The following is a 25402-nucleotide window of genomic DNA, read 5'->3' as shown; positions in this document are numbered from 1 at the left end:
GCAACCACTTGGGGTAAGACGTCTAGTCTTTTGATGGCTGGAAAGAACAGGGATAAAGTGCATTTACCCTGTAGGTTCTTAATTCTTATACCTACGGTATCAGCAGTTAGGCTAGGTTCACATTGCGTTAGGGGCATCCGTTTAACGAATGCGCTAACACTGATGTCATTTTTGACATCTTTTGTGCCCTAGTGCTAACGGTATGTGCTAAGGCATGGTAGCATTTCGCTACCATGCGTTAGCCATACAGGTCTATGCACAGCGAACGCGTCTTTTCGCTGTGCGCTAGACCCAATACACCCGAAAACACGGTAGGCCGCATTTGAGTGTGTGTCATAAAGTAACGCATCATCGCTAACACATGCCGATATCGGCATGCGTTAGGATGCGTTACTATTATTGCGGCCAATGGGTGCGTTAACGCTTCCGTTACATAGCGTTAGTTCCACTATGTAACGGATGAGCTCAACACATGGCCCCTAACGCAATGTGAACCATCCCTTACTAAGAGAGAAAGGAACTGACACTAGTTGAGGTCTGGGAGTGGCACAAGCTATACAGTCATTTTTACTTAGCCTTTTGGCTGTTTATGTTATCCATTCTAACTACTGTCATGATCCAGCGTGGATCTGACAGATTAAATGGATAAGTGAACTTTTTTCCTTTGGCTAGGTGCCAAAGTGAAGTGATTGCCCCCGGTGGCCATTAGAATGATTACACGTGGTGTCGTTCATTCTAAGTTGCCCCGGTGGTGGTGAGTGGTAGTGCACTTTAGTTTCTTTGGTTTAGTGCACGTAATTATAAATCAGGTGTGAGGCTCTATAAAAGACAGCCAGGTGTGTTCAATCACTGTTGGTGATATTGTGTATTAGTCATTCACAAGGAAGCCTGGGTGAAAGAAGGAGCTGAACATGAGTCCTGCGCAGCCCAGCCAGAGGGGATGAGTGGCAGCTATGTGGTCTGCAGGAAGGGCTGGCATGGCATGGTGGAGTCACAGTTTATGGTGTTGGCAGGAAGTGCTTGCATGGCTTGGTGGAGTGACGACGATGGTGAGAGTTGCAATCAGCATGCGGGACTTGGTTGCTGAGAGCTGGACTCAAGCATGCTGGACTTTTTGGCAGAAGCTGGACTCATCTTTGGGACTCTGTTTTCTGGGCAGCTGCAACTGGTGGTGGACTCTGCTCCAAGGCTGCACTATGGTAAAGGATCCAGTTATGGTGATGGATCCGGGTGGAGGAGAAGACGCACACAGGTGGTGGGCTCTGTTGCTAGGAGCGTACGCAACAGAGCAAAGCTAAGTGGTGTTTCCCCTGTATTGTCATTTTCCCTCATGTGTGTTTAGTGCAGTGGTGGGATTAGTTTCCGGACCGACCAATTCCCTAGTGAGGGTTTAGGTTCAGGGCGAGCTAGGGTTTTTAGGTTCCTGTGCGTCGCCCGGTGCGGAACCGGAATAGGGAACGTTAGGAGTGCAGGGACACTGGCTCAGGGGAGTACAGGAGGTCTCCACATCCCTTTTCCCTTTTGCAGGGCCCACCATTGTTAATGTTACCCAGGTTCCCCTTTATTATTTAAATTCGCCTTACTGGAGGCGGGGTTTCCAGACTACTTTATATGTACGTGTAATACCTAAATTCGCCAGTTGGAGGCGGTGTATCCAGCTGCACGTCTTATTATTTAAATTCGCCCAACTGGAGGCGGTGTATCCAGGGTCACGTGTGTCATATGGGTTCGCCTTGCGGTACTCGCTGCGTCCAGACACACGTGACCGTGACAACTACCCATTCTTTTCATCATACCCAATTCCTAGGGCCTTCCCAGTTGGAGGGTTCCAAAAGTTTAAATCCTTTGTACCTAACTTTGGGCAAAGCTTCCACATTTTCCAATAGATATAGTACATAGATAAGTATCCCTACCAACTCCACCCTAAATCCAAGTCTTTTGCCCAGGATTGCGAATCTGCACAAGCCTTCCCTTGCAAAACGCCCTCCTTTGTAAGGACTTTTGGGCAATTAAAATTGAATTCTATCCTGTTCCTTCATGTTGTAATTTTCCCAGCTTGTAGTAGGACGTGGATCCTAGAGGTCCTTTCAGTTATTGTAACTGCAGTGGGAGTGGAGAGTAGGACCTGGTCTGCACCTTCCCATCGGTATTGATGCCGTTTTCCTTTTTATGACCTTTATCAGGACCCAGTCTCCTGGTCTCACACTGGTGTATTTGGCCAATGGTTCTCTTGGAATTACATTTAGAACAGAAACTTCTTTGGTAGTTAGCATTTTTACCATGTAATCAGCTAGAGTAAAATCATCTTCATCTGACCTCAAGCACTTAACTGAGGAATCATATAACTTCTGCCATACAACATTTCAAAATAGTTAGTCCTGACGTTGTCGGTGTTGCAGGCATATTAAGAATAACCAGTGGTAGGCAATAATTCCAATTTTTCCCCGTTTCATCCATTGTCTTTCTTAGCTTCTTCTTAACTATTCCATTGTGTCTCTCTATTAACCCTGCAGATTCAGGGTGGTAAGCACAATGTTATTTTAATTCAATTTTGAAGTTTTGTGCTACCATGGATATTACATTACTTACAAAGTATCATCCATTATCACTGTATATTCCAAACCTAAGGCTAAGGATAGTCTCTTACCAGTGCTTTGTCTACCTCGATGGCGTCTAGAGTAGCCGTAGGGAACACCTCTTCAGTGAAGAAGTCAATGATCACCACCAGACGGTATTTTTTGCCTTCACACTTGTTTAGTTCGATGAAATGCAAGCCAATGTGTTGGTGTGAATACTGCGGGTATGGGAACTGGTCTCTCCAGTCTCTGGTTTCCTTGGACATCATGTTTGGCACATGTATGACGCGTTAAGGAAACATTTTTTTGGAATAGTTAGTAAATCCGTACACCCTGGATATTACTTCAACCATCCTCCCTGTTGAGACATGACTTGTTTCATGATTCACTATGACTTCATATCTGACAGATTGCTGGGCAGAATGTATTTGGGGGCTCTTATGACTGGCACATTGTTGTGGGGGTTTCTGTGGTTGGCACATTGTTATGGGGGCATCTATGTCCATCACATTGTTATGGGTTTCTAGAACTGGGCCTTTGTTATAAAGACATCAGCATTTCTTACACTTACAAAGGGTATGCAAAAAAAAAAAAAAGTGTACAGCACCACAGCATATGTTAGCATTGCCACCCATCAGGTTGTTGATTGAGAACAAACACGACAATGTCAGTGGAAGGATCTACTATGTATGGGGCAACTCTACAGACCCCTGATAGCAGAAATTGGAGGAATACCTGTCTTCACTTACTAAAAGAAGATCTTCCAGGGACCAGATTGAGATGAAAATCTCAGAAAGGAATACCACTGCTATGAGAGTAAAGTACCGCCATCCCGCCAAACGACACACATAATACGACAATAAGGGTTGGCGGGCTGGGGAATACTACCTCCTGTAGCTATAACTGAGCGGCCATGTGATACCACGGTAAAGAGGTCTGTCCAAGCCAAGGAGAACTACTGGAAGAGGTGCAGCGCCCCTATGTTAACACATCTGAACAAGAAGTGTTGTCATGGAGCGAGAGACACAGAAGCTGTTCTCACCGGAGGCCATCGATCGCTCAGCACAAGAAAACAACACGTAAAGCAGCGTATGGGATCTCTACAATGAAACGGTAAATCGATACTGAAAAGTTCAAGGGACGTTCAGTGATATATCCTCATATCAGAGAGCGACAGAAGGAATGCTAATAAACCACGGAGCTAATGTCCACCATGTTTGCTCAGTGCCGTGGTAATAGGTGTTACTCAATCTTGGTCTCTAACAACATTATATCCAAGGACTTCAGTATATCAGATTAGATTGGAGGAGTCAGATTATCACTCGCCTTAATATCGCATAGAAGGACACGGGCGGACGCGGAGCAGAATTAGCCACCACTTGTAAGTTCTGAAGTGGAATCATTGTATGTCTTTACTTAGAATACTGAAGGATATTAGTCACTAGGAATTACTGTACAGGGAATCTCTCAATATGCCATAGTTTGGAGTCCAGGAGTCATCACCCCTACCGATTACTAATAGTTACCGATGGCAAGGTTTAGTAACGGGGACTGGACCTTCGCGCTCGACCGGTGGGGTCTAAGCAGTGTTCCTCGAGCTCGCCAGAGGAAATTACTCTGAAGACCCAACCTCCATCATGTATGATCAGATTGAATTGCATTGTAAAGTTAGGACATATGGAGAATATGGGCCCCCAGTATTAAATTCAGATTTTATAATTCAGTTCCATTGCAGCGGGGTAACAAGGCTTATGTGGAGTGACAGATCACACTTCTCTACCTGGCATCTGATGGACGCGTTTGGTGAAATGCCAGGAGGACATTTCCTGCCTGACTGCATTGTGCTCGCTATACAGTTTGGTGCTGGAGGGACAATGATATGGGCTTGTATTTCAAGGCTCAGCCTCGACCCCTTAGTTACAGTGATGGGAAATCTTAATATTTCAGCGCATAGAAGAAATTTTGGTCAGTTGTAGCCTTCAACTTTGTGGAAACAGTTTGGAGAAGACCCTTTACTGTGCCCAATGCACAAGATCCATAAAGACATGATTGGGGGAGTTTGGTGGGAAGAACATTACCGGCCGCAAAGAGACTAGACTTCAACCCTATCCAACACCTAGAACAGAGTTTGTGAGCCCGCCTTCTCCCCAACATCAGGGTCTGACCTCACAAATGATATTCTGCATGAAGAGGCAAAAATTTACACAGACACCTCCAAAATCTTGCAGAAATCCTTCCCAGAAGAGCGGGAGCCGTTATATCCGCAGAGGGGCCAACTCCATAATAAAGTCTATAGATGGAGAATGGGAGGTCAGAAAAGCTCCTGGAGGTGTAATGTGGAGGAAGTATATACTTCTGTCCATATAGTGTATCATTAAAAAGGTCAAATAGGGTATTTGGGAATCATCCCTAAAGAAGTGGACTATAATGTTGAATGATTGTCTTCTGCTGGATTTTTTTCCTCAAGATGGGCCCATTAATGTTTAAGCCTAGGCTATACAAGGCATCTCCAGGTTTCTGGCAGGCTAATCCAACCCTGAGTCTGAGGGGATGGAGACCGACTGACGATAGTAGAACTTGCATTAAATATGCCATTTGTGACTTTAGAATTTGTTTTTGCTGACAATTATGGCAGTGGATTGATAATAGAGGAAGAACCTTACACAAGAAGTAGCGATCAGTGGGAACATTACATATTGCTGACTATACCTTGTGACTAGCTTTGGCCTGAAAGTAATTGATCTGTAAGAGAATTCTATATCTTTTTCAGAATAATGGACAGCTCTCTGGAATTCTCTCGTCAAAAGGAAGACCTCATCCGCACAGTAAGGAGTCTTCAAGTAGCTTCACAGAACACTCTTCAAAAAACCGTCCCTCTTCTTTCTTCTCAGCCTGGACTTGGCCTCTTGAAGCCTTCACATGTACAACAACTCTCCAAAAAGACCACCCAAGTCTGCCGAGACCTCGAAGATGTCGGTAACCTGCTCTTGTTCCGCCAGGATGAACTTACTCAAAAAATATCGACACCCAAAAATGGGGGTGCGTCCTCTCTTCACTGGTGTTCAGATGGCACATTCTATGTATGTGGAGACAACAGTCCTTATATCCATTTACTGAATAGTTATGGGAAATCCACCCAGACCTTCCATTGCTGTGATGATGCTCTGTTTCTTCCAGATGGCATTACTGTGACTCGTTTCAATGCGCTAGCAGTCACTGACATAGCTGAGGGTACAGTCCGAATTTACAGTCCAAATTCACATCCACCTTGGATTAAAATAGGTGGTAACTTCAAATCTCCAAAGGGTATAGCGGTGGACTCGTCTGGACGAATGCTAGTTGCCGAATACACTTCTGGGGAAGTTCAAGTTTTCCATGTTGACCGAACCTATCGCATCCATGGAGTCAAAAAAGTGTCAGGACTCCAAGGGCCTCAGTACATTTGCTCAATGCCAGATGGTGGCTTTGCAGTTAGTGAAGAGTGCGGAGATGTCAAGTTATTTACGTCAAACTTTACATTTTCTGGTTCCCTTTCAGAAACGTACCATCATGAATTTGGAAACCCTACAGGAATATGCTCCGATCCCGAAGGAAACATTTTAGTAGCAGATGCCCAGAACAGAAACATCACCCTCTTTCCACTCAGTGGGTCACCCATTTGCATCGTTTCACAGGGTTTGTCCAAACCAACAGGGATAACGTGTACCCCTTTTGGGCTCTTGTATGTTGCGGACTCTGGTGATAACTGCATAAAAGTTTATAAATATCGTGCAAAACCATTCTACGCTCCTACCAGCCCTCGTAGATCCTGAGAAGCCCCGTCATAGATGCCACTGTGTTCACTACACCACCGATATCAAAAGGGGGTTTTTATCAGAAACCATACATAATGTTGGGGCTACATGTCGACATGTGTCGTGTGACGGAAGTCCTCAGACAAGGTGTGTGATCAAACACATTTGTACAATTTGCTGTTGTGCGACTGTATCACAACAGTTCAATCACGGACAAGTCAACTTGCATTGAAGCCCATGGCAAGTGAGATGCAAACAGCGACAAACAATCCAACACAATTGGAAACATTTGCATCTCTGTGTCCAAGATCACACTGCGACACTACGATCTCAATGTCGCACAACACATTTCGCTGTTTAGCCCTACTGAAGGTGTCAGTAGGATCTACCCTCCCAAGCCATCTACATGGGCATGTAGATCATAGGAAGCTGAATAAAATGATACCTTGGAATCTGCGATCCGAAATCTTATGCCTGAGAAATCCATGTTTTTCTTAATATGTAAATGAGCTGCAAAGATCTATGGGTGGAACTTAGACTCCTGAAGAATCTGCCTCCAGAGCTTATTTTAAATGAAAGGGGGGGGTGTTACCAGTGTGAGACATGTAGATCAAGAAAGCAGACTGTCAGTCATTACATGTCTGACACAAGTTTATTTAAAATAATCTCTGGAGTCAGATTCTCAGGGAGATCTATGTCCGGCCCATAGATCTTAACAGCTCATTTACATATTAAGAAAAACTCGCATTTCTCTGGAATAAGACATCGGATTGCAGATATCCAGGTATCAATTTTTTCAGCTTCCTATGACCTACATGCCCCTATAGACGGCTTTGAGGGGTGAACCTAATGACAGTCTCACTTTAATTGGTTGGATAACCATACTGAGCCATGGTATACTGCATATACAAACTATGTATAATATATTGCTTGATTTTATACATATATTTACAATTCCATTTAGTGTTTTTCAGCCAAAGTTATAATCTATATATATGCTAATTTTACTGATTTGTATATTTTTACAACTATTTGGGATCAGCAATAAATATGTTTTTATATCCAGTTTTATGTGTTTTGTGTCTACGACCTACCAGTAAGAATAAGTTATGTATACAAGACACGGGCACTAAAACTTGTGGCAATCTTAAGGGAAAAAAGGGGATTTATATACAGACACCAACACTGGGCCCTATAAATCATGCCAACCAGATTACCCCCATGTACTGATCCCGGAATTCAGTCAGGTAGTGCTAGCTAAGGCTCCGATATACATCAGAGGAAAATCAGCTGCACCAGACTATTTTTGGGGGGACCGGACGACCATCTGATATCTATGGTTTATCTCACGACTTTCCCCCGACAAATGATGTCCGAGGAGAGAAGGATCTGGCGGCAGCAATTTCAGCACCCGATCCTTTTGATTTGGGAGGTAAGCCGCTAATAGAGGTGCTGTTCAGCGACTTTTCCTTCTCTCTCTGATGAGCCGAGCGCTGATATGTACAGGGGAGTCGGGAGAGCGAACACAATCATCCGGCCAAAAGTAACCTCGTATATGGCCAACTTCAGAGTTCCCTGTGAACAGAGGGATCAAGACTTTCCCCATATATAGTGCATACATGCCAACTCTCCCGAAATGTCCAGGAGATGCCTAGAAAAAGTGTAGACCTCTTCGGAGAGTTGGCAAATCTCCACCCTGCCTAAATCCAGTACGAGGTAGCAATTCCGGAAGGCTTCAAGTGCTTACTGTCAAAATGCTCCGTCATGATGGAGTCCCGCAACTCCAAACCGACATTCACAAACTGTGAAACGGGGCCTTATAAAGGGATTTGGTAAGAGTCCCAGATAGGCATCACCAAAAGATGGCAAGTATTGATACAGGGCCCCCCCCCCCCCCGAGTAGATGTCCTTCTGCTAATGTGCCCAATTAAATTTCCCCCAAGTGCTTTTTAGACCAGTGCAGCGGGTTTGTGTGGGACTAGTCTTTTCTCCGCCAGGAGGTGTAAACTCAGTAACATTTTTAATTATATGGTAGTGTGCCATTTTTCTGCCATCAGCAGCTTTGGGCAGTGACTCAGTAGCCCGGGAAGGAGGGCGGTTTTCTTGTTATCAGTAGTAGTTCAGGACTGTTATGCCATTACATTCAGCGTGCGGTCTGTGAGTATATAATGTATACTGTACTTGTATTACAAACGTCCGTTTAGAACATTGTGAAAGTGAATTGTTAGAAGCTGCTCAATTGGAGTTCAGCATTGTGCAGAGGAGTTCAGTAGTATTAGATTACTCTGCCGTGCAGTATTAAATTACAATAAAGCGTCATTATACTGGTCGGCCTGTAATAAGGTTACTTACGGCTCTGTCATGGCTTTAGTTCCACAGCCCCGTACTTTGTATCTGCCTTATACAGTTGTGGCCAAAAGTATTGACACCCCTGCAATTCTGTCAGATAATACTCAGTTTCTTCCTGAAAATGATTGCAAACACAAATTCTTTGGTATTATTATCTTCATTTAATTTGTCGTAAATGAAAAAACACAAAAGAGAATGAAGCAAAAAGCAAAACATTGATCATTTCACACAAAACTCCAAAAATGGGCCGGACAAAAGTATTGGCACCCTCAGCCTAATACTTGGTTGCACAACCTTTAGCCAAAATAGCTGCGACCAACCGCTTCCGATAACCATCAATGAGTTTCTTACAATGCTCTGCTGGAATTTTAGACCATTCTTCTTTGGCAAACTACTCCAGGTCCCTGATATTAGAAGGGTGCCTTCTCCAAACTGCCATTTTTAGATCTCTCCACAGGTGTTCTATGGGATTCAGGTCTGGACTCATTGCTGGCCACCTTAGAAGTCTCCAGTGCTTTCTCTCAAACCATTTTCTAGTGCTTTTTGAAGTGTGTTTTGGGTCATTGTCCTGCTGGAAGACCCATGACCTCTGAGGGAGACCCAGCTTTCTCACACTGGGCCCTACATTATGCTGCAAAATTTGTTGGTAGTCTTCAGACTTCATAATGCCATGCACACGGTCAAGCAGTCCAGTGCCAGAGGCAGCAAAGCAGCCCCAAAACATTAGGGAACCTCCGCCATGTTTGACTGTAGGGACCGGGTTCTTTTCTTTGAATGCCTCTTTTTTTTCTCCTGTAAACTCTATGTTGATGCCTTTGCCCAAAAAGCTCTACTTTTGTCTCATCTGACCAGAGAACATTCTTCCAAAATGTTTTAGACTTTTTCAGGTAAGTTTTGGCAAACTCCAGCCTGGCTTTTTTATGTCTCAGGGTAAGAAGTGGGGTCTTCCTGGGTCTCCTACCATACAGTCCCTTTTCATTCAGATGCCGACGGATAGTACGGGTTGACACTGTTGTACCCTCGGACTGCAGGGCAGCTTGAACTTGTTTGGATGTTAGTCGAGGTTCTTTATCCAACATCTGCACAATCTTGAGTTGAAATCTCTTGTCAAGTTTTCTTTTCCGTCCACATCTAGGGAGGTTAGCCACAGTGCCTTGGGCTGTAAACTTCTTGATGACACTGTGGACGGTAGACACAGGAACATTCAGGTCTTTGGGGATGAACTTGTAGCCTTGAGATTGCTCATGCTTCCTCACAATTTGGTTTCTCAAGTCCTCAGACAGTTCTTTGGTCTTCTTTCTTTTCTCCATGCTCAATGTGGTACACACAAGGACACAGGACAGAGGTTGAGTCAACTTTAATCCATGTCAACTGGCTGCAAGTGTGATTTAGTTATTGCCAACACCTGTTAGGTGCCACAGGTAAGTTACAGGTGCTGCTAATTACACAAATTAGAGAAGCATCACATGATTTTTCGAACAGTGCCAATACTTTTGTCCACCCTCTTTTTTATGTTTGGTGTGGAATTATATCCAATTTGGCTTTAGGACAATTCTTTTTGTGTTTTTTCATTTAAGACAAATTACATGAAGATTTTAATACCAAAGAATTTGTGTTTGCAATCATTTTCAGGAAGAAACTGAGTATTATCTGACAGAATTGCAGGGGTGTCAATACTTTTGGCCACAACTGTATCACTCTACTGTGCCGTCATACGGCCCCGCTGCATTCAGTATATACATTATTTCTTATTGCAAACTACTAATGCAATTATATCCAATATTTCAGGCAGTGTTGGAATATCTTCTGGGGGGCACGGTACAGACATTTTTTCCTGTGACGTCATCTATTTATGGGGCAGGCTTTCTTGTCAGCGGTGTTACTAGACTATTAAGTTACACTGGGCACTGGCAAAGGGGTAGAACATAGATAAAATTAAGACAGGAGACCTGGGACACTGGGAAAAAGACTCCATTGACCAGGTGCCCATGAACCAGGGGTGTTGGTAAAAATCTGAAAGAGGAATGTAACATCAGTCTGAGGCCACAGGCTCAAAAAGGCTACCTCGGACAGACATGGCGCAAGCCAGTTAATTACTACCTACGGAAGGCCTGACGTCCGGAGGAGGGAACCAGAGGCAGGAATGGTCGCCGTCAAAGCCGAGAAGTTGCATAAAAGACAAAATAAGAATAGTCAGAAAACATAAGCCGGGGTCAAAAAAAAGAAGAACAGACAGGAATGAGCCAGAGAAGCACAAGACTTTACCTGGAAGCTAAATAGGGTGTGGTGCTCTCCAACCCAGCGTACACAGCCATACTGCTAGACTGGATGGAAACATGGCCTAGCCAACCAAATCTAACCGGCTGGACACAGCCTGTGCCGTGCGGAGCTCCTGGTTCCAGTGTCTGTTCTATCACCAGCGCCACCGGCAGCGCCTGGCAACAGTCGTATATGTTGAGGGAGCAGGTCCTGGTGGAGGTGTGACAAGGAGTTGATTTCTGGTCCCGAGGCATTGGTCAAGAGACCCGCGGCACACGCCAATGGTGCCGGCAATGCTCCGGGGATGTCGGCAGACGCCCAAATAACGGATTGCACTATGGGCCACGGCACAGAGCTGGGACAGATCCACCTGAATGTGATCGTTTTCCAGCACCTGAACATTGAGAGCACTGGTATGTCCAATATCGGACAATAAAACAAAGCAAAGGGTTTGAAAAATATAGAAAAAAAATATAAAAAATTATTATAATCCCCCTACTTTAATAAAATATAAACATATTTAGTAGTTTGGGTTTTTTTTTAACACAATTTCTACGCAGCTAGAATATGTTTCCTGGGGAAAAAAATAGGAGATGATAGAAAACTGGCCCTGTGGTGACAGGAGAAATGGGCAGGAGTGATGGCGGACTCTTATAATGAGGTGCACATGCTCCAGATTAGGGTCTCTGTCATCACACCCCCACATTATGGTAATTATCTGTGGCGCAGTAATCTCCATATATGAGGGAGGCTGCACTGACCTAGGAACTATAGAGCGCGGTGACAGGTTCCTGCCGGTCTCATTACACCAGTGCACAGCGTCGCTTAGTAACGGAAGTTGGGAAAGCCGGAAGTGAATTTAAATGCCAGGTTGTGGAGAGAATGACCTCCCGAGGAGGGTAATTAACCCCTGCGGCGGGATTACAGTCATGTGACGGATGTAAGAGCTGTCTACACCGGACAGACTCGCGGGCAGGTGAGCCGTTTATGAACGATGATATTTACGGTCTCTTAGAGCACAATGGAGAGAACAACTACAACTCCCAGCATGCCGTGCATCATCAGTGCTGGGATTTGTAGTTCTACCACTGCTGGGGAGACACTTGTGATCAGGGTGGGGTTGTCTGTCATGGCCTTCAGATAAGGGGGCTCCGCTGGCCTTGTGGACCCCCCCCCAAATGTGGCGGTAGAAGCCTGTTATTAATGTAATGGTTTTAGGGTCTGAGTCTCAGATGGGGCATTTACAGGGGTCTCCCAAACCAGAAAGCATCAATTAATGGGTGAAGTCTGTACCATAGGGGCCCCCTGAGAGTGCTATGCTTAAATGAAAAGTCATTTACTTTGATGGAGGAGCTGCTCTGAGAGCGCGGCGTCGGGGGAGGGGGAAGGGCGTCCGCCCCGGGAGCGCGGGGGAGGGGAAGGGCGTCCGCCCCGGGAGCGCGGGGGAGGGGAAGGGCGTCCGCCCCGGGAGCGCGGGGGAGGGGAAGGGCGTCCGCCCCGGGAGCGCGGGGGAGGGGAAGGGCGTCCGCCCCGGGAGCGCGGGGGAGGGGAAGGGCGTCCGCCCCGGGAGCGAGGCGTCGGGGGAGGGGAAGGGGTCTTCTCTGACAGTGTGGTGCTCAGGGCTTCATTGGAGAGGTGGGCAGAACGAAGGACAATAGTTGGACCCCACCGATCTAACCACTAGATTGGAGATTATTGCTTTTGGCCAGAATAGCCTTTTGTAGGGAATCCTGGAAGGCGACGGCCCCATGATCAATTGTTGAAGGCACAGTATAACCCTCTTTTGTCTACTTGCAGTCATGGCTATAAAAATCTTCTTTCCGACCTCGTGCTCAGCAGCGGAGAACGGACTCCTGATCGGACGCTGGCTGGAAGAGCACAGGTCCGCCGTCATCCTCGCCACCCTGCAGTTTCCATTCATTCCTGCCAATGTGAAGGAATACCTGAGTCAGCTGGAGCGAGCGACGGGCATGAGCCTCTCTGTCCTGGGCACCTGGAGCCATAGTAAAGCAGAGGCAGATGAGAAGATGGAAAACTTCCTGGGGGAGCTGAGCCGCATCTTCAAACACAGCCCCTGGCTTCGGATGGCGAGGGAGTCCACCAGCAAGTTCTGGGACTGTCGGATTGAAAGACTGGAGGACGGCGCCTCGGAGGACGTAGTGTTGGTCTACTACGATCAGATGAAGGTCATGTTATCAGAGCTGCACTCTGCATCTGAACACTCAGAGATCGCTGCCATGTTTAATACAGTAGCCAAGAACCAGCTCCTCTTTGCCAATGATAAGTACGAGGAGGGGCCGGTGAAGTTAACCCATTGGCAATCTGAGGGCATGGAGGCCAGTATTATTGTGGAGCTGATGAAGCAGGCGTCTGTGCCGGTGTGCGCCGTTCTTTCATTTTTCGTGTCTGTGATAACCACCATCTGCAGTCTCAGGTAATAATTTCAAGCAATCTGATGAAAGTACCATTCGTTTCACTAAATCTCAGTCATAGATTGTGGTCGCTTCAGTCTTGTGCAAAAGGCTCAGTGTTGTGTAAATCCACTTGTAGCCCAGACGGTATCTGGAATAAGCCTGCTACTCAGCTAAGAGCAGAAGCCAGGGATTATTATACGGTTTGTCTCTGCATCCAGGACCCAAGATGTGGCCCTTTCATTTGGAACCGGGTTATTGAATCACAGAGAAATCAAGCCGCCACTAGAGGGAGCATAAAGCTTACAGTACATAGAACTACAGTGTGTTTACAGCGCCCTCTCATGGTGGCAGCTAGTAGATAAGATTAAAGGGTTATTCCCAAAATACTAGTCATCTCTGCAGCCCCGTCCTGAGTAGAGCTGGGGTACCATGCGCTGCCTTCATTGACTGTGGGTCTGCCAAGTACAATGATTGGCTATTTCTGGCATTCCCACAGACAATGAAGGAACATCGGCTGCGCATTCTCACCTCCACTCAGGACCTCTGCTAGGTGTCCAGCCGCTGGGACCCACAATCAGCCAGCTTTCTCCTAATCTTTGGACAGGCGATTTTTTTGGGGGGACTAACCCTGTAATGTGTGTGCAGGGGGTTTTCTTTCTCCACGTATGAGAAAAATAAATGCCAGTCTGATCAGAATAATTGATCCGTTATTCTCGCATGTGGAGACATCAGCCCTGCGAACCTGCCCAAAGTGTACAAGAAGGGAATACCCCTCTTACAACCCTTATTCTTTTATATGTTGGGCTACCAAAATTATTTTTTGGACATTTTTTTTTTTCTTTAACCCTTAGATGATTTATTTTAATTTTTTTTAGTGTACAATATTTTGGTTTTTTTCTTACCTTAGCTAAAGGAGAAGCGGGTAGCAGCCTTCTGACCTGCTCCAAAAGCAATTGCAGGAGCTTTAGAGCAGCCATTAAGTGGTTAAAATGCACCCACAGTCCTGTAGGGTGGTCTACATATAAAACCTCTCTACTTGTTGCAGGGTCCTGAGTGGGAAGCCCCTCTCTTTCCTGTGGAACAAACTTTCTACTTGTGAACAACTTGGAAAACGCCTGGAGAACCTCCGTGTTATCAGCAGACCGGAGAACGCCCCGGACCACCCAACGTTCATGAGGTACCCACCATACAGATGTATACAGCATGTTCTCCTGTGACCCCCCCCCCCCATCTCTCCAACGGGCTCTGCTGCAGGTATTTCTCTGCTGACTTTCCTTTTGTTTTCCAGAAAGGCCAGTATTGTCATGTCGCTGCTTCTAGACATCGTACTCGGGATCGTCCTCATGTCCTGGCTCTATCAGGGGAACCGTATAGGTCAGCTGGCCGACGCTCTCATGCCGGTGGCAGACGTAAGTCCCCCGTCTAGTCTCCATAACGGCCTCGGGTTTCGCCCATGTGTAATAATGTTTCGTCCTGTACCCACAATAGCGCGTGGCTTTGGAATTGCAAGGCCTCCTGCAGTGGCTGATGGGCGCTCCGGCCGGGCTGAAAATGAACCGGGCGTTGGACGAAGTCTTGGGGCGATTCTTCATGTATCATATCCACCTGTGGATCAGTAAGTGACATTTCCGGCTCTGATATTGCACGGCAGCTGTCTCATCAGACGTCAGGTGACTGTGGCGGATTAATTATTCACTGATCCTCCATGATGAACAATGAAGTAAAATTCCATATTTTCGTCAAGGGCTTGCGATATTTTGTACCCCCCAAACGATCAATGATGTTTTCTATAACGTCGAGCCTTTTTTTTATAACCACCGTGTATCTGAGTAGTCAGATCACACTAACCCGTTCACCCGTGTGTCAGTTGCACAGAGCCAGCATGTAATTCATTGCTTCCTCACTCCCATACCTGACCCTAGTTCACTGCTTCCAGGTTACATCCGCCTGATGTCTCCATTCATTGAGGTTATCCTGTGGTACATCGGGCTGTCAGCCTGTCTCGGGCTGTCCGTGGCGCTGTCCATTCTGTCCGATATCATTGCACTCCTCACCTTCCACATATACTGCTTTTATGTATATGGGGCCAGGTAAGCAAGAACCACCCACAAGACATCACTGACATTAATTAAAAGGATATGTTACCCTCCTGACTTGTTGTTTTCAGCTATCATGGTCGCTCCCCACCAGCCATCTTGAACCATATCCATTTCCAGTTTTTGCACCAATACATGTAATTTTAAAGCGCCGTGAGACATCAGAGAGTTTCTAAATGCCTGTTGTCTGCTCTTTCCTCCTCTGTCAGATTATACTGCCTAAAGATGCACGGCCTGTCTTCTCTATGGCGTCTGTTTCGGGGCAAAAAGTGGAACGTCCTGCGACAGAGGGTGGACTCCTGCTCGTACGACCTGGATCAGGTACTCATTCTGCGCATGCACTACTGCAGATCTGCCAGCAGAGGGCGGTGTAGCAATGCATGTGTATAAGCTCCAATGGTGGCAGCGCAGCACGACACGTAGATACAAGACTCCTACAGCGGTGGGTGGTGGAGGGTTTTATCTTATATTTTTGTAGTGAAAACTTATATTTTGACATCTCGTATAAAAGCAATGGATTTGTAAACTTGGGACATTTGATCGTCCTGAGCAAAAAAGCTTAGAGAACTTGGATCGTAGTGCTATGTACATAGACTGTGCTCTTATATGGTTGGTAATAGGTTTCAAGTACTGATTAATTTTTTTTTTTTTTTTTTTCCCCATCTTGGTAAGTAACGACGTAGGATATGGGGGGCCATCCCACCGCTAGCACCCCTTACTGATTCCCAGATTTTCCTGCACAATGACAGACACCATCTGTGCAGGGAACTGAAGCCGCTCTGTTCACTTGAATGGAGCCACGGTGCAGATGGTAGCCGGGATATACCCCTGTATAAAGGCAGAACTATGCTGTGGCCCCTTCATTCGGTGGTGGTCCCAGAGGTTGGACTCCCATTAATCATAAAGTGATGATATATCCTAGAGATATGAGATGCAAATACCCCTTTATTATATGTAATATATAAATACCCCTATAATAATTTATAAATAATAACATTATATAATATTTATACATATATTTTTTTCCTGTAGCTGTTTCTCGGGACCCTGCTGTTCACAATCCTGCTCTTTCTCCTGCCGACCACAGCTCTTTATTACCTCGTCTTTACCCTGGTGCGTACTGATCAATGGCCAGTCAGTAACTACAGGTATTGTCTGCAAATTCCCTTTAAGGTTAAGTTCAGACTTGGAAGAAAAACTTTGAATTAAATCATGATGCGATTCGGCTGCACATGTGTCACGTCTGGAGTTTGCTGTGAATTTCACCCTATGCAAGTACAGCGCTCATCTAACTCCCAGCAGCCTCATAGGGGATGAATGGATCTGAGGTGGAATTGTAGGGGTCCCAGTTGTCGGACCCCCAGCAATCCTTAAGTTAGGAATGTGGAAACTCTCGCCTCCAGAGCAGGGTGACCACCTATACTGCCATGCCTTATCAGTACTGATGACCTCCTCTCTCCCTTCCCTCTACCTCTTTACACATGATGATAAACCCATTAACACTAATAAGAGGTATCATGTTAAGTGAACGTGCTCGGATAAGGTGTTATCTGAGCATGCTCAAGTGCTAACCGAGTGATGTCAGCGTGCTTGAAAAACATATTAGAGTCTGTGGTTGCATGTCTCGCGGCTGTTCGACAGGGTTTGCCTAACATACGCGAGACATACGGGCGCGGGAACTCAAACTTATTTTTTGAGCACGCAGAAGACATTCGGTGAGCACATGAGCATGCTCAGATAACACTTTCTCCAAGCACGTTGACTCATAACTATTTCTTACCCATTCTCATGTGATATTGTCCCTCCCGCAATGTATACAGAAATTCATATATCTCCTGATCAGAGGAAGCGTCCTGACATTAGAACAGATAAGTAAATATTAGATTTGTAAAGCCTGATTGAACATAAGTAAATATATGTCTACGGTGCTGGCAGCATCATGTGTGGCACGGAGCCCATTCACACATACTTACACAGTGTGATGCCATCCTCTACATCGGTGGCCCGGCGGGAACTGAAAATGGATTTATTAGTCATAGAAAAAAATGTTCATATCGCTCAGCAAACTAGTCATCAGAAATCCAAGTTTACTCCCGTGGTCGGCATGGAGGGCCCCGACTTCAACAATACAAGTACAGTGGATGTGCATTTTTTTTTTTTTTTTTTTTGCCCCACGTTAAAAATATTAGGTTAGACATCCCATTTAAATAATGATTCCAAAAAAATAGTAGTATTTACCTGATTGTTTTCCCCCCACTGCACTTATTCCGCTGCTTCCACTGGTCTCAGTACTACCTGGGATGATGTGCCATGATGGTAACTGGCTGCAGCGGTCACCATCCCCCCCACTGCACTTATTCCGCTGCTTCCACTGGTCTCAGTACTACCTGGGATGATGTGCCATGACGGTAACTGGCTGCAGCGGTCACCATCCCCCCCCACTGCACTTATTCCGCTGCTTCCACTGGTCTCAGTACTACCTGGGATGATGTGCCATGACGGTAACTGGCTGCAGCGGTCACCATGCCACGTCGGCATCACTGGAGCAGAAAGCACAGGCTGCAGGGGGAACCAGATAACTGTAAGATGGGTATGACTTCTGCCATAACATGGAGATGGAAGGTGGAGATCACTTTTTAAAGGGCTTCTGTCAGCACAAAATGACTGTTCAAACAGAGCACAGACACTTTATGTGGCCAAATAGTTCAGTGCAGCTTCCCATCTACTTGTTTTCCATTTTATCTCCACCCTTCTCTTTCTTGATTGGCAGCTCTGTCTTTACAGGAGCAAAAGGAAGAGAGAGGTGGGAAGCTGCACTGAACTATTTGGCCACATCAAGGGTGCACCGAGCGCCTGTGCTTTGTTTGAGCAGTCCTTTTGTACTGACTTATATGTCCTGGATGCTGTGGTTCAGTAAGGAATCTGCCCTGTGACATTGATCCATACGGGGCCTCGTAACCTAGACGCACCGACTAAACGGGAAGTTATAGAGTCCAGCTCATAAACCAGTATGTTACCAGTGCTGGTGACTGGTGAGCAGTTATCTCATTGTGAGAAGGAAGTGACAGTCATAAAAATAACTACAGGGTCAAAAAAAAAAAAAGTGCCACTCAGTAACTGTGTAGAAGTTTGGCTATAAATGCCTTCATATAAGGGGCACGGTTTTCCTCGCCTAGCCCCCTGACTGCCATTTGAGGGGGGGGGTGTAGATTTGCATACAGTACTATATCACACAGAGGCCAGACCTGTCCTGGTGACACATCCCCCACCTCCACTTCTTTACTGCAGGATCCGTTACATTTCTTGCTTTATTCTTCTCTCAATCAGTTGCGGCTCATCATAATCATGGTGCAGGGCGTGATCCAGATGACCATAGACCTCCTGAGCACCATTCCCTTCTATGCATTATTGCTGCGCCTCTGTCGATCATACAGATTAGCAGGTGCGTTTTTAGCTCCAGTATACAATGCGCACTGTGCTGACGGTCCTGACGCCGCTCTCTTGCCTCCTTTCAGCCGGTGTAAAATTCCAGATGTTGGAGCAAAAAAGTGGAAAACCTCTTCGATTACTGATGCAGGTAAAGTTGGACTTTTTATATTCGGCACCACGACACATGCACCACAGATCTAGACAAACTGCTTAAAGACCTTTGGCGTACATTTTCATCATTGGCTTCATACCAATCAGATGGCGGCTGTATTAGAAAGCCGGCATCTGACTGTAACTGCAGCGACCGGAGCTAGCGCAGATTGCTGCAATTTAACCATTGAAATGCCTCTATCAATCTCTGACAGCGACATTTTAATTACATCATTGCCAGTTCGCAGCGAGTGCGATTTTGGGGAACCGATGGGATACCATGGCAGCCAGGAACCTGCCAAACGGCCCCGTAACCGCCATGGTTATTCTCCTGTGAAACTCGGTCATGGGCTCGCCCTCATAGGGCAACTTCAACTTTGCTATATAAGCAATGGAACAATCAGAGGGTTTTTGTTTGGTTTTTTTTTTTTAAGATTGAGCAGGGGGTTGGACCAGATGGCCCAGGAGGTCCCTTCCAACTCTACGATTCTATGAAATCTTACTATAATTCATATCTCCTTGGGGAGATATAAAATTACAGTGAGTTATCCAAAAAGGTCACAACTCTTAGGATATGTGCACACGTAGGAAAAGTGTTGCAGAATTTTCTGCACAATCCACATCTCCTGGCAGAATTCGCAGCCGCGGATTTGCCGCTGTTTTTAGGTGGATTTGCCGCGGAATTGATGCGGATTTTCTGCAGTTTTTGCCACTGCGGATTTCTATCATGGAAGGGTCCAGAAACACTGCAGATCCGCACAAAAGAATTGACATGCACTTCTTTTAAATCCGGATTAAAAACACGTGACATGCACACACATGAACAAGTCGGTAGGACACTGTTCATACCACCCACTAACTCAAACACAAACAGAGAGCACAGAATGACAATTGTGCAGAAATATCCTGCAGTAAAACATATAACAGTAGTCAGCAAGTGCTGATGAAAAGATGATAACAAATACAGGGTATTTAGTCGATACATTTTTTTGCAAAAAAATATATACCAAGCTGCTTCACCAATGTCAAGGTAACCCTATCGAAGCAGTCCCTATCTAATGTATTTAAAACCTGACCATGTGAACAGTGTCTAAATGAACAGGATGACGATAGGCCGCTTCTTAGTATGGGCACGTAGTGTTAGCCAGCTCCTTATGTGCACATCACACAGAGACACTGTTTGCAAAAAAATGTATCGACTAAATACCCTGTATTTGTTATCATCTTTTCATCAGCACTTGCTGACTACTGTTATATGTTTTACTGCAGGATATTTCTGCACCATTGTCATTCTGTGCTCTCTGTTTGCGTTTGAGTCAGTGGGTGGTATGAACAGTGTCCTACCGACTTGTTCATATGTGTGCATGTCACATGTGTTTTTAATCCAGTTTTTTTGTGCCTATGCATGATTTGGGAGACCCCACCCCTCTCTTGTGTGATGTGCACATAAGGAGCTGGCTAACACTACGTGCCCATACTAAGATATATAAAATTATTTAAACCCATACGTTAAAGCTGAAAATAACATTCAAAATGACAGAATTGTTGTTTTTCAGTCTCTGTACTTAAAAAAAAAAAAAAAAAAAAATCTGTAAATAATTGCAGTGAAAAAAGCGATCAAAATATCATGTTTTCGCAAAATCGTATAACAAGTATATATATTATAATTATTTTGTTGTCACTATTTTTAAGTGTTTACATAAATAAAAAATAAAAAAAAAAAAAACTGAACAAACTTACCATCTTACTCAGCTGAAGAATGTTTCCAGGTCATTTTTCATTGCACAATAAACCCCCGTCATAACAATAATCCAAAAAGCACTGGCGGAATTGCAATTTTTTTTTTTTTTCCGGCTTTTTTGCAATTCAACTGCGGTTGGAATATTTTCCCCATTTTTCAGTACATTATATAATTCACTATTTTGTAAGCCAATATAAGGAGTGAAACAAGCAGAGGAAAAGCATAATAGAAACACGTCACCACTTCTGAATTTATCACCCACTCCTGGTTTTGGCTTACAAATCCTGATGTATAATATTGACCAAATACTGAATGTATGAACGTGGCCTTATGCCGGGGTCACACTTACGTGTGCAATGTGAGAGACTCGCGCATCAATTCCCAGCACTTCCACCGGCACTCGGGACCGGGGTGTGCGGCTGCATAGAAATACATACAGCCGCACGCTCCAGTCCGAGTGCCGGCGGCAGCGCCGGGTATTGATGCGCGAGTTTCTCGTATTGCACACGCAAGTGTGACCCCGGCCTAAGATAGATTATGGGACCCAGGTGCCCAGCATTGTGGGAATACATTTGACAGCTGTGAGAATAAATCAGATTTTTTTATCTTGTTCTGTCTTTACCATAGATCAACCCATTACCATATGGGCAGGTGCTGGAAACCTACCGGCTGCCATCTAGGAGATGCTACCCCAAAGATTCCTGGGGTTCCTTATGCAAAAAACTGTTCATTGGAGAAGTGATCTACCCCTGGAAACAGAAGAAGAATAAGCAGCAGTAACTATGTAACATCGGGGATGCCAGGACGCCCCTTAATGGACCTCTGTTTTCAGAAAACCCCTCTTTCTAGCTGTGATATGATTTTAAAGAGTTTTACTCTCCCTCCACGGGTTTAGCACCAAGTCTCCACCACTGCTCGCACTGCCGACACATCAGCCACGCTGCAGCCAATCAGTGAGCTCAGCTGGAATAGCCTGCACAAGCCGCTCAGACTGACTGACTGACAGCAGCGGTGTCAATGTCAGCACTACAACCAATAAAAGCAGTGACAGAGATTTAGCGCTGGACCCAGGGAGGAGGATATTATTTTTTTTTTTTTTTAAAACCTGAATCCGAGGGATAGTGATTTTCTGCGATCAATGACCCGACAGAAAAATCTGCGAAGGACCGTGCCAACCCTCTCACTAAATTTTCTTTGTGTTCTGACAAATTTGACGTAAGTGATGGTGGTCGAAATGGTCGTACCTCTCTGCTTGTAAGTCGAGGAACACAACCTGCTGTTTTTTCCAGAAACAGCGCCTTTCTTCTTTTATGGGCTGTATCTGGTATTGCAGCTTAGTCAGCATTACCTGATGTATAGGCCAGTACATTAAAGGGTAATGGTTCTGCAAAGGTCAGGGAGCTGTGTGTGTACCAGGGTTACATGTATGCCAAAGTGAAGTATTCAGAAGTGCCACAGAAGCTTTATGCTCCAGCTAAGTTTTGACACCCCCCTATTTTATGAGACGGACATTGGAACCGGGATCTTGTAAAAGTCCATTTACACATGCGGATAACCGGCAAACCAGCGCTCAGGAGAGCGATCCTTCCCAGTCCTAAGCGTTGGGACCCCCATCAATGCCGTAAACCAGGCTTCTAAATCAAAGCCTGGCACAGGCAGCTTCACTCCATTCATTCTCTATGGGATAGTCGGGTACAGCGCTCTATAGTCGTCAGTCCCATGTACAACAATTGGAGCAGAAGTGCACATTCTCAACTTCCACTCCATCCAGGGACTGCAGAGGTCGGACCCTCTGCGATCAGTAGCTCAGATCTTCTCCTTCCTGTAGGGCATGACTTCAAGGGGTTGTTCACTACTTGGAGACGCACTTCTGATTCCGTATGTTTCCCCTTTTTAAAATAACAGCTAGAATACCCTCTGGTGTTGGCGCTTCTCCAGCGGTTGTCGGCGTATGCAATCGTGCGGCCAGTCTGCGTCCGCTCCATTCTTCCCTCCTTCGGACAAATCTCTTCTATCTGGAGGAAGTGAGCGCTGCTGCCGCTCTCTATTCCTGTGGATGTATGTGATGCGTGATCGCCGGGAGAGACAACGCCGACACTGCTGGAACAGCGCTGACACCGGAGTATAGGTGGTGTTATTTTAAAGGGGGGAAACATACGGATTGAGAAGGGGTTGTCCGAGTGGACAACCCCTTTAAAAACTAGGTCCAAAACTTTTTTTTCAAAGATGATAACCAGTTTTTTTTTTTTTGTTGTGTAAATTTTAACATAACTTTTCAACAATCCGAGTCTCAATTTCTGGCCATTTTGAAGCTTTCCACTTACTGCCAGTGAATGGAAACCTCCATGTTTTCAACCCCCCAATCCTGTTCATCTCATGGTTAACTAAGACCACTGCAGAGCGTACACTCCCGACACATGTCGCAGTATAAGGACACATCACCCATTAGGTGCCATTGTACAAAAACAAAATCTGCGCAATTTCGTTTTTTCTTTTTTTGTTTTTTTTTACCTTTTACAAGTTCATCATTGTTTTCGCTCCTGATCCCCTATAATTACTCTGAGCGTTTATGACACCATACTTCTGTGTTAGGGCTCATTCACACCTCAGTACGAGTGCGATCCACGGTTTTCACACTTCACTCATACCTTCCGTCCGAGAAAAATTAATAAAACTCTGATGAAACGCAAACCGATTTTACTCGTACGAGAAAAGTCGCTAACGTCTGAATGAGCCCCTAATCGTAAGGAATAGCCCTCCTCCTACTGATTTCCCCACCATCATTCCTGTGCTTCTGTTTTTACATGTCTTATGTAATCGACCAGGAAGCAGATTACCCTTTAATTATTGATGATGTCTGTCAATAGATTATTTTGTATCATTTTTAATTGTGATATTTCCGAAAGAAAATTATAGACTTTTACATTTTATCCAGAGTGACTGTGAGTAATCTTGTCTATTTCTGTCTTTTATAGTGAAGCCGGTTTATGATGAGGTGTAAGGGATCTCACAGGGGAAGGGGGGGGTCAACTTAGCTCACCTCGGGGGGAGAGGAGAGAAGGCTCTAGCAGGGGTCGGCTCTCTGGCGCCACCACTTGCCCCAGGTCAGTCAGGGAACTGCACCGAGGGCAACTAATCGCCGGAAAGCCTTCCCTTATAGGTATGAGCTAGTGAGGCGCTCCCAGTGAGGAGGGATATATATCACCAGTCCAGGCTGGGGATATATGCAGTGCCTTGGACCCCTGGAACTTTTCAACCTTTTCCCGCATATCATTCTTCAAACATAAAGACACCAAATGTAAATTTTTGGCGAAGAATCAACAACAAGTGGGACACAATTGTGAAGTTGAACAAAATGTATTGGTTATTTTAAATTTTTGTGGCAAGTCAAAAACTGAAAAGTGGGGCGTGCAATATTATTCGGCCCCTTTACTTTCAGTGCAGCAAACTCACTCCAGAAGTTTATTGTGGATCTCTGAATGATCCAATGTTGTCCTAAATGACTAATGATGATAAATATAATCCACCTGTGTGTAATCAAGTCTCCGTATAAATGCACCTGCTCTGTGATAGTCTCAGGGCTCTGTTTGAAGCACAGAGAGCATCATGAAGACCAAGGAACACAACAGGCAGGTCCGTGATACTGTTGTGGAGAAGTTTAAAGCCAGATTTGGATACAAAATGATTTCCAAAACTTTAAACATCCCAAGGAGCACTGCGCCGCAGCAAATTTTAGGCCACGCCCCGACCACACCCATTTCACAACTAGTCTATGCCCCAACCGCACCTATTCAGCACTGCTGATCACACTGGTTCTGAGGGCACAGTGGTTGGTACTGTTGGCACATTGACTGGTACTGAGGAAAAGATAGGACAGAGAGAAAGAGGGGAAAGAAACAGAAAGAAAGAACAGAGAAAGAAAGAGGGGACAGAAAAAAAGAAAGAGGGGGAAGAAAGAACAGAGAGGGAGAGAGAAAGGGGAAAGAAAGCTATTGCTATTCCACAGTCCTATGCTCCATCTTTTTATTATCAGCAAAGATGTCTGAAAACAGCTGAATCTCATCTCTCCATTGAGAACACATAAGTGGTTAGCCAAGCTGAGCGTGTATGTTGGGAGAAATGGCTAATAAGTGACCACCTTTACCGGAGGTCGGGAGTCAGGATCGGACTGTGCCACAGGAGGACCGGAGGATTCTCTGGTGGGCCCAGACACTGACACCTGCTGGCATATATGGCCAGCAGCTGCCTAGGGCCCCTGCTGCTCCTGGGGCCCCCAGACAGTGCTAATAGCGGCACACCATGCAGCTGCTATGGGGGCCCCCGTGCCAGCAGGGCAGCAACGGGTGACAGGAAGCCAAAGCCTGTTCCCGCTGCTAAAGTGAAATGAATATTCATGCTTCCCCACACCCCCATGGGCGTGGAGAGGACTGAATATTAAGCGGGCAGTGTTTGCCGCAACCTGTGGCTAATACTGCCCGCTATAAGGGCCCGCAGACCAGGGGCCCCCAGCCTACGTGGCCGATTTGGGGCTGGGGGCCCCTGGTGCTCCCAGTGCATGACGCTCCCTCTCCCATCATTCCCCTCTTATTCAGAC

General features: G+C 45.6%; 2 protein-coding genes across 2 annotated transcripts; both read left to right on the top strand.

Moving 5' to 3' along the window:
* Positions 1-5184: 5184 nt before the first annotated feature.
* NHLRC4 (NHL repeat containing 4) lies at positions 5185-6796 on the top strand. Its single transcript, XM_073560367.1, has one exon. The coding sequence runs from the start codon at positions 5351-5353 to the stop codon at positions 6386-6388; it is 1038 nt and encodes a 345-aa protein (XP_073416468.1). The 5' UTR covers positions 5185-5350; the 3' UTR covers positions 6389-6796.
* Positions 6797-11743: 4947 nt separating this feature from the next.
* On the top strand, positions 11744-23738 carry PIGQ (phosphatidylinositol glycan anchor biosynthesis class Q). Its single transcript, XM_073560309.1, has 11 exons — positions 11744-11954; positions 12776-13412; positions 14438-14569; positions 14681-14801; positions 14881-15007; positions 15329-15482; positions 15698-15809; positions 16521-16601; positions 18816-18930; positions 19004-19065; positions 21436-23738. Exons 2-11 carry the CDS (start codon positions 12778-12780, stop codon positions 21586-21588), a joined length of 1692 nt encoding a protein of 563 aa, XP_073416410.1. The 5' UTR covers positions 11744-11954; positions 12776-12777; the 3' UTR covers positions 21589-23738.
* The last annotated feature ends 1664 nt before the right edge of the window (positions 23739-25402 follow it).

This window comes from Dendrobates tinctorius, unplaced genomic scaffold (assembly GCF_039654945.1).
Source record: "Dendrobates tinctorius isolate UK_male_01 unplaced genomic scaffold, ASM3965494v1 ptg000295l, whole genome shotgun sequence".
NCBI classification, from domain to species: Eukaryota; Metazoa; Chordata; class Amphibia; order Anura; family Dendrobatidae; genus Dendrobates; species Dendrobates tinctorius.
The sequence above is the reverse complement of the archived record's forward strand: the minus strand, read 5'-3'. Positions and strand labels throughout refer to the sequence as shown.

Bases quoted from the DNA above. Each gene is read 5' to 3' on its own strand.
- NHLRC4 (XM_073560367.1), top strand. From the start codon at position 5,351: ATGGACAGCTCTCTGGAATTCTCTCGTCAAAAGGAAGACCTCATCCGC.
- PIGQ (XM_073560309.1), top strand. From the start codon at position 12,778: ATGGCTATAAAAATCTTCTTTCCGACCTCGTGCTCAGCAGCGGAGAAC. The intron at 14,570-14,680 runs GTACCCACCATA...TTTGTTTTCCAG, and splicing joins GACCACCCAACGTTCATGAG to AAAGGCCAGTATTGTCATGT. The intron at 14,802-14,880 runs GTAAGTCCCCCG...TACCCACAATAG, and splicing joins CTCTCATGCCGGTGGCAGAC to CGCGTGGCTTTGGAATTGCA.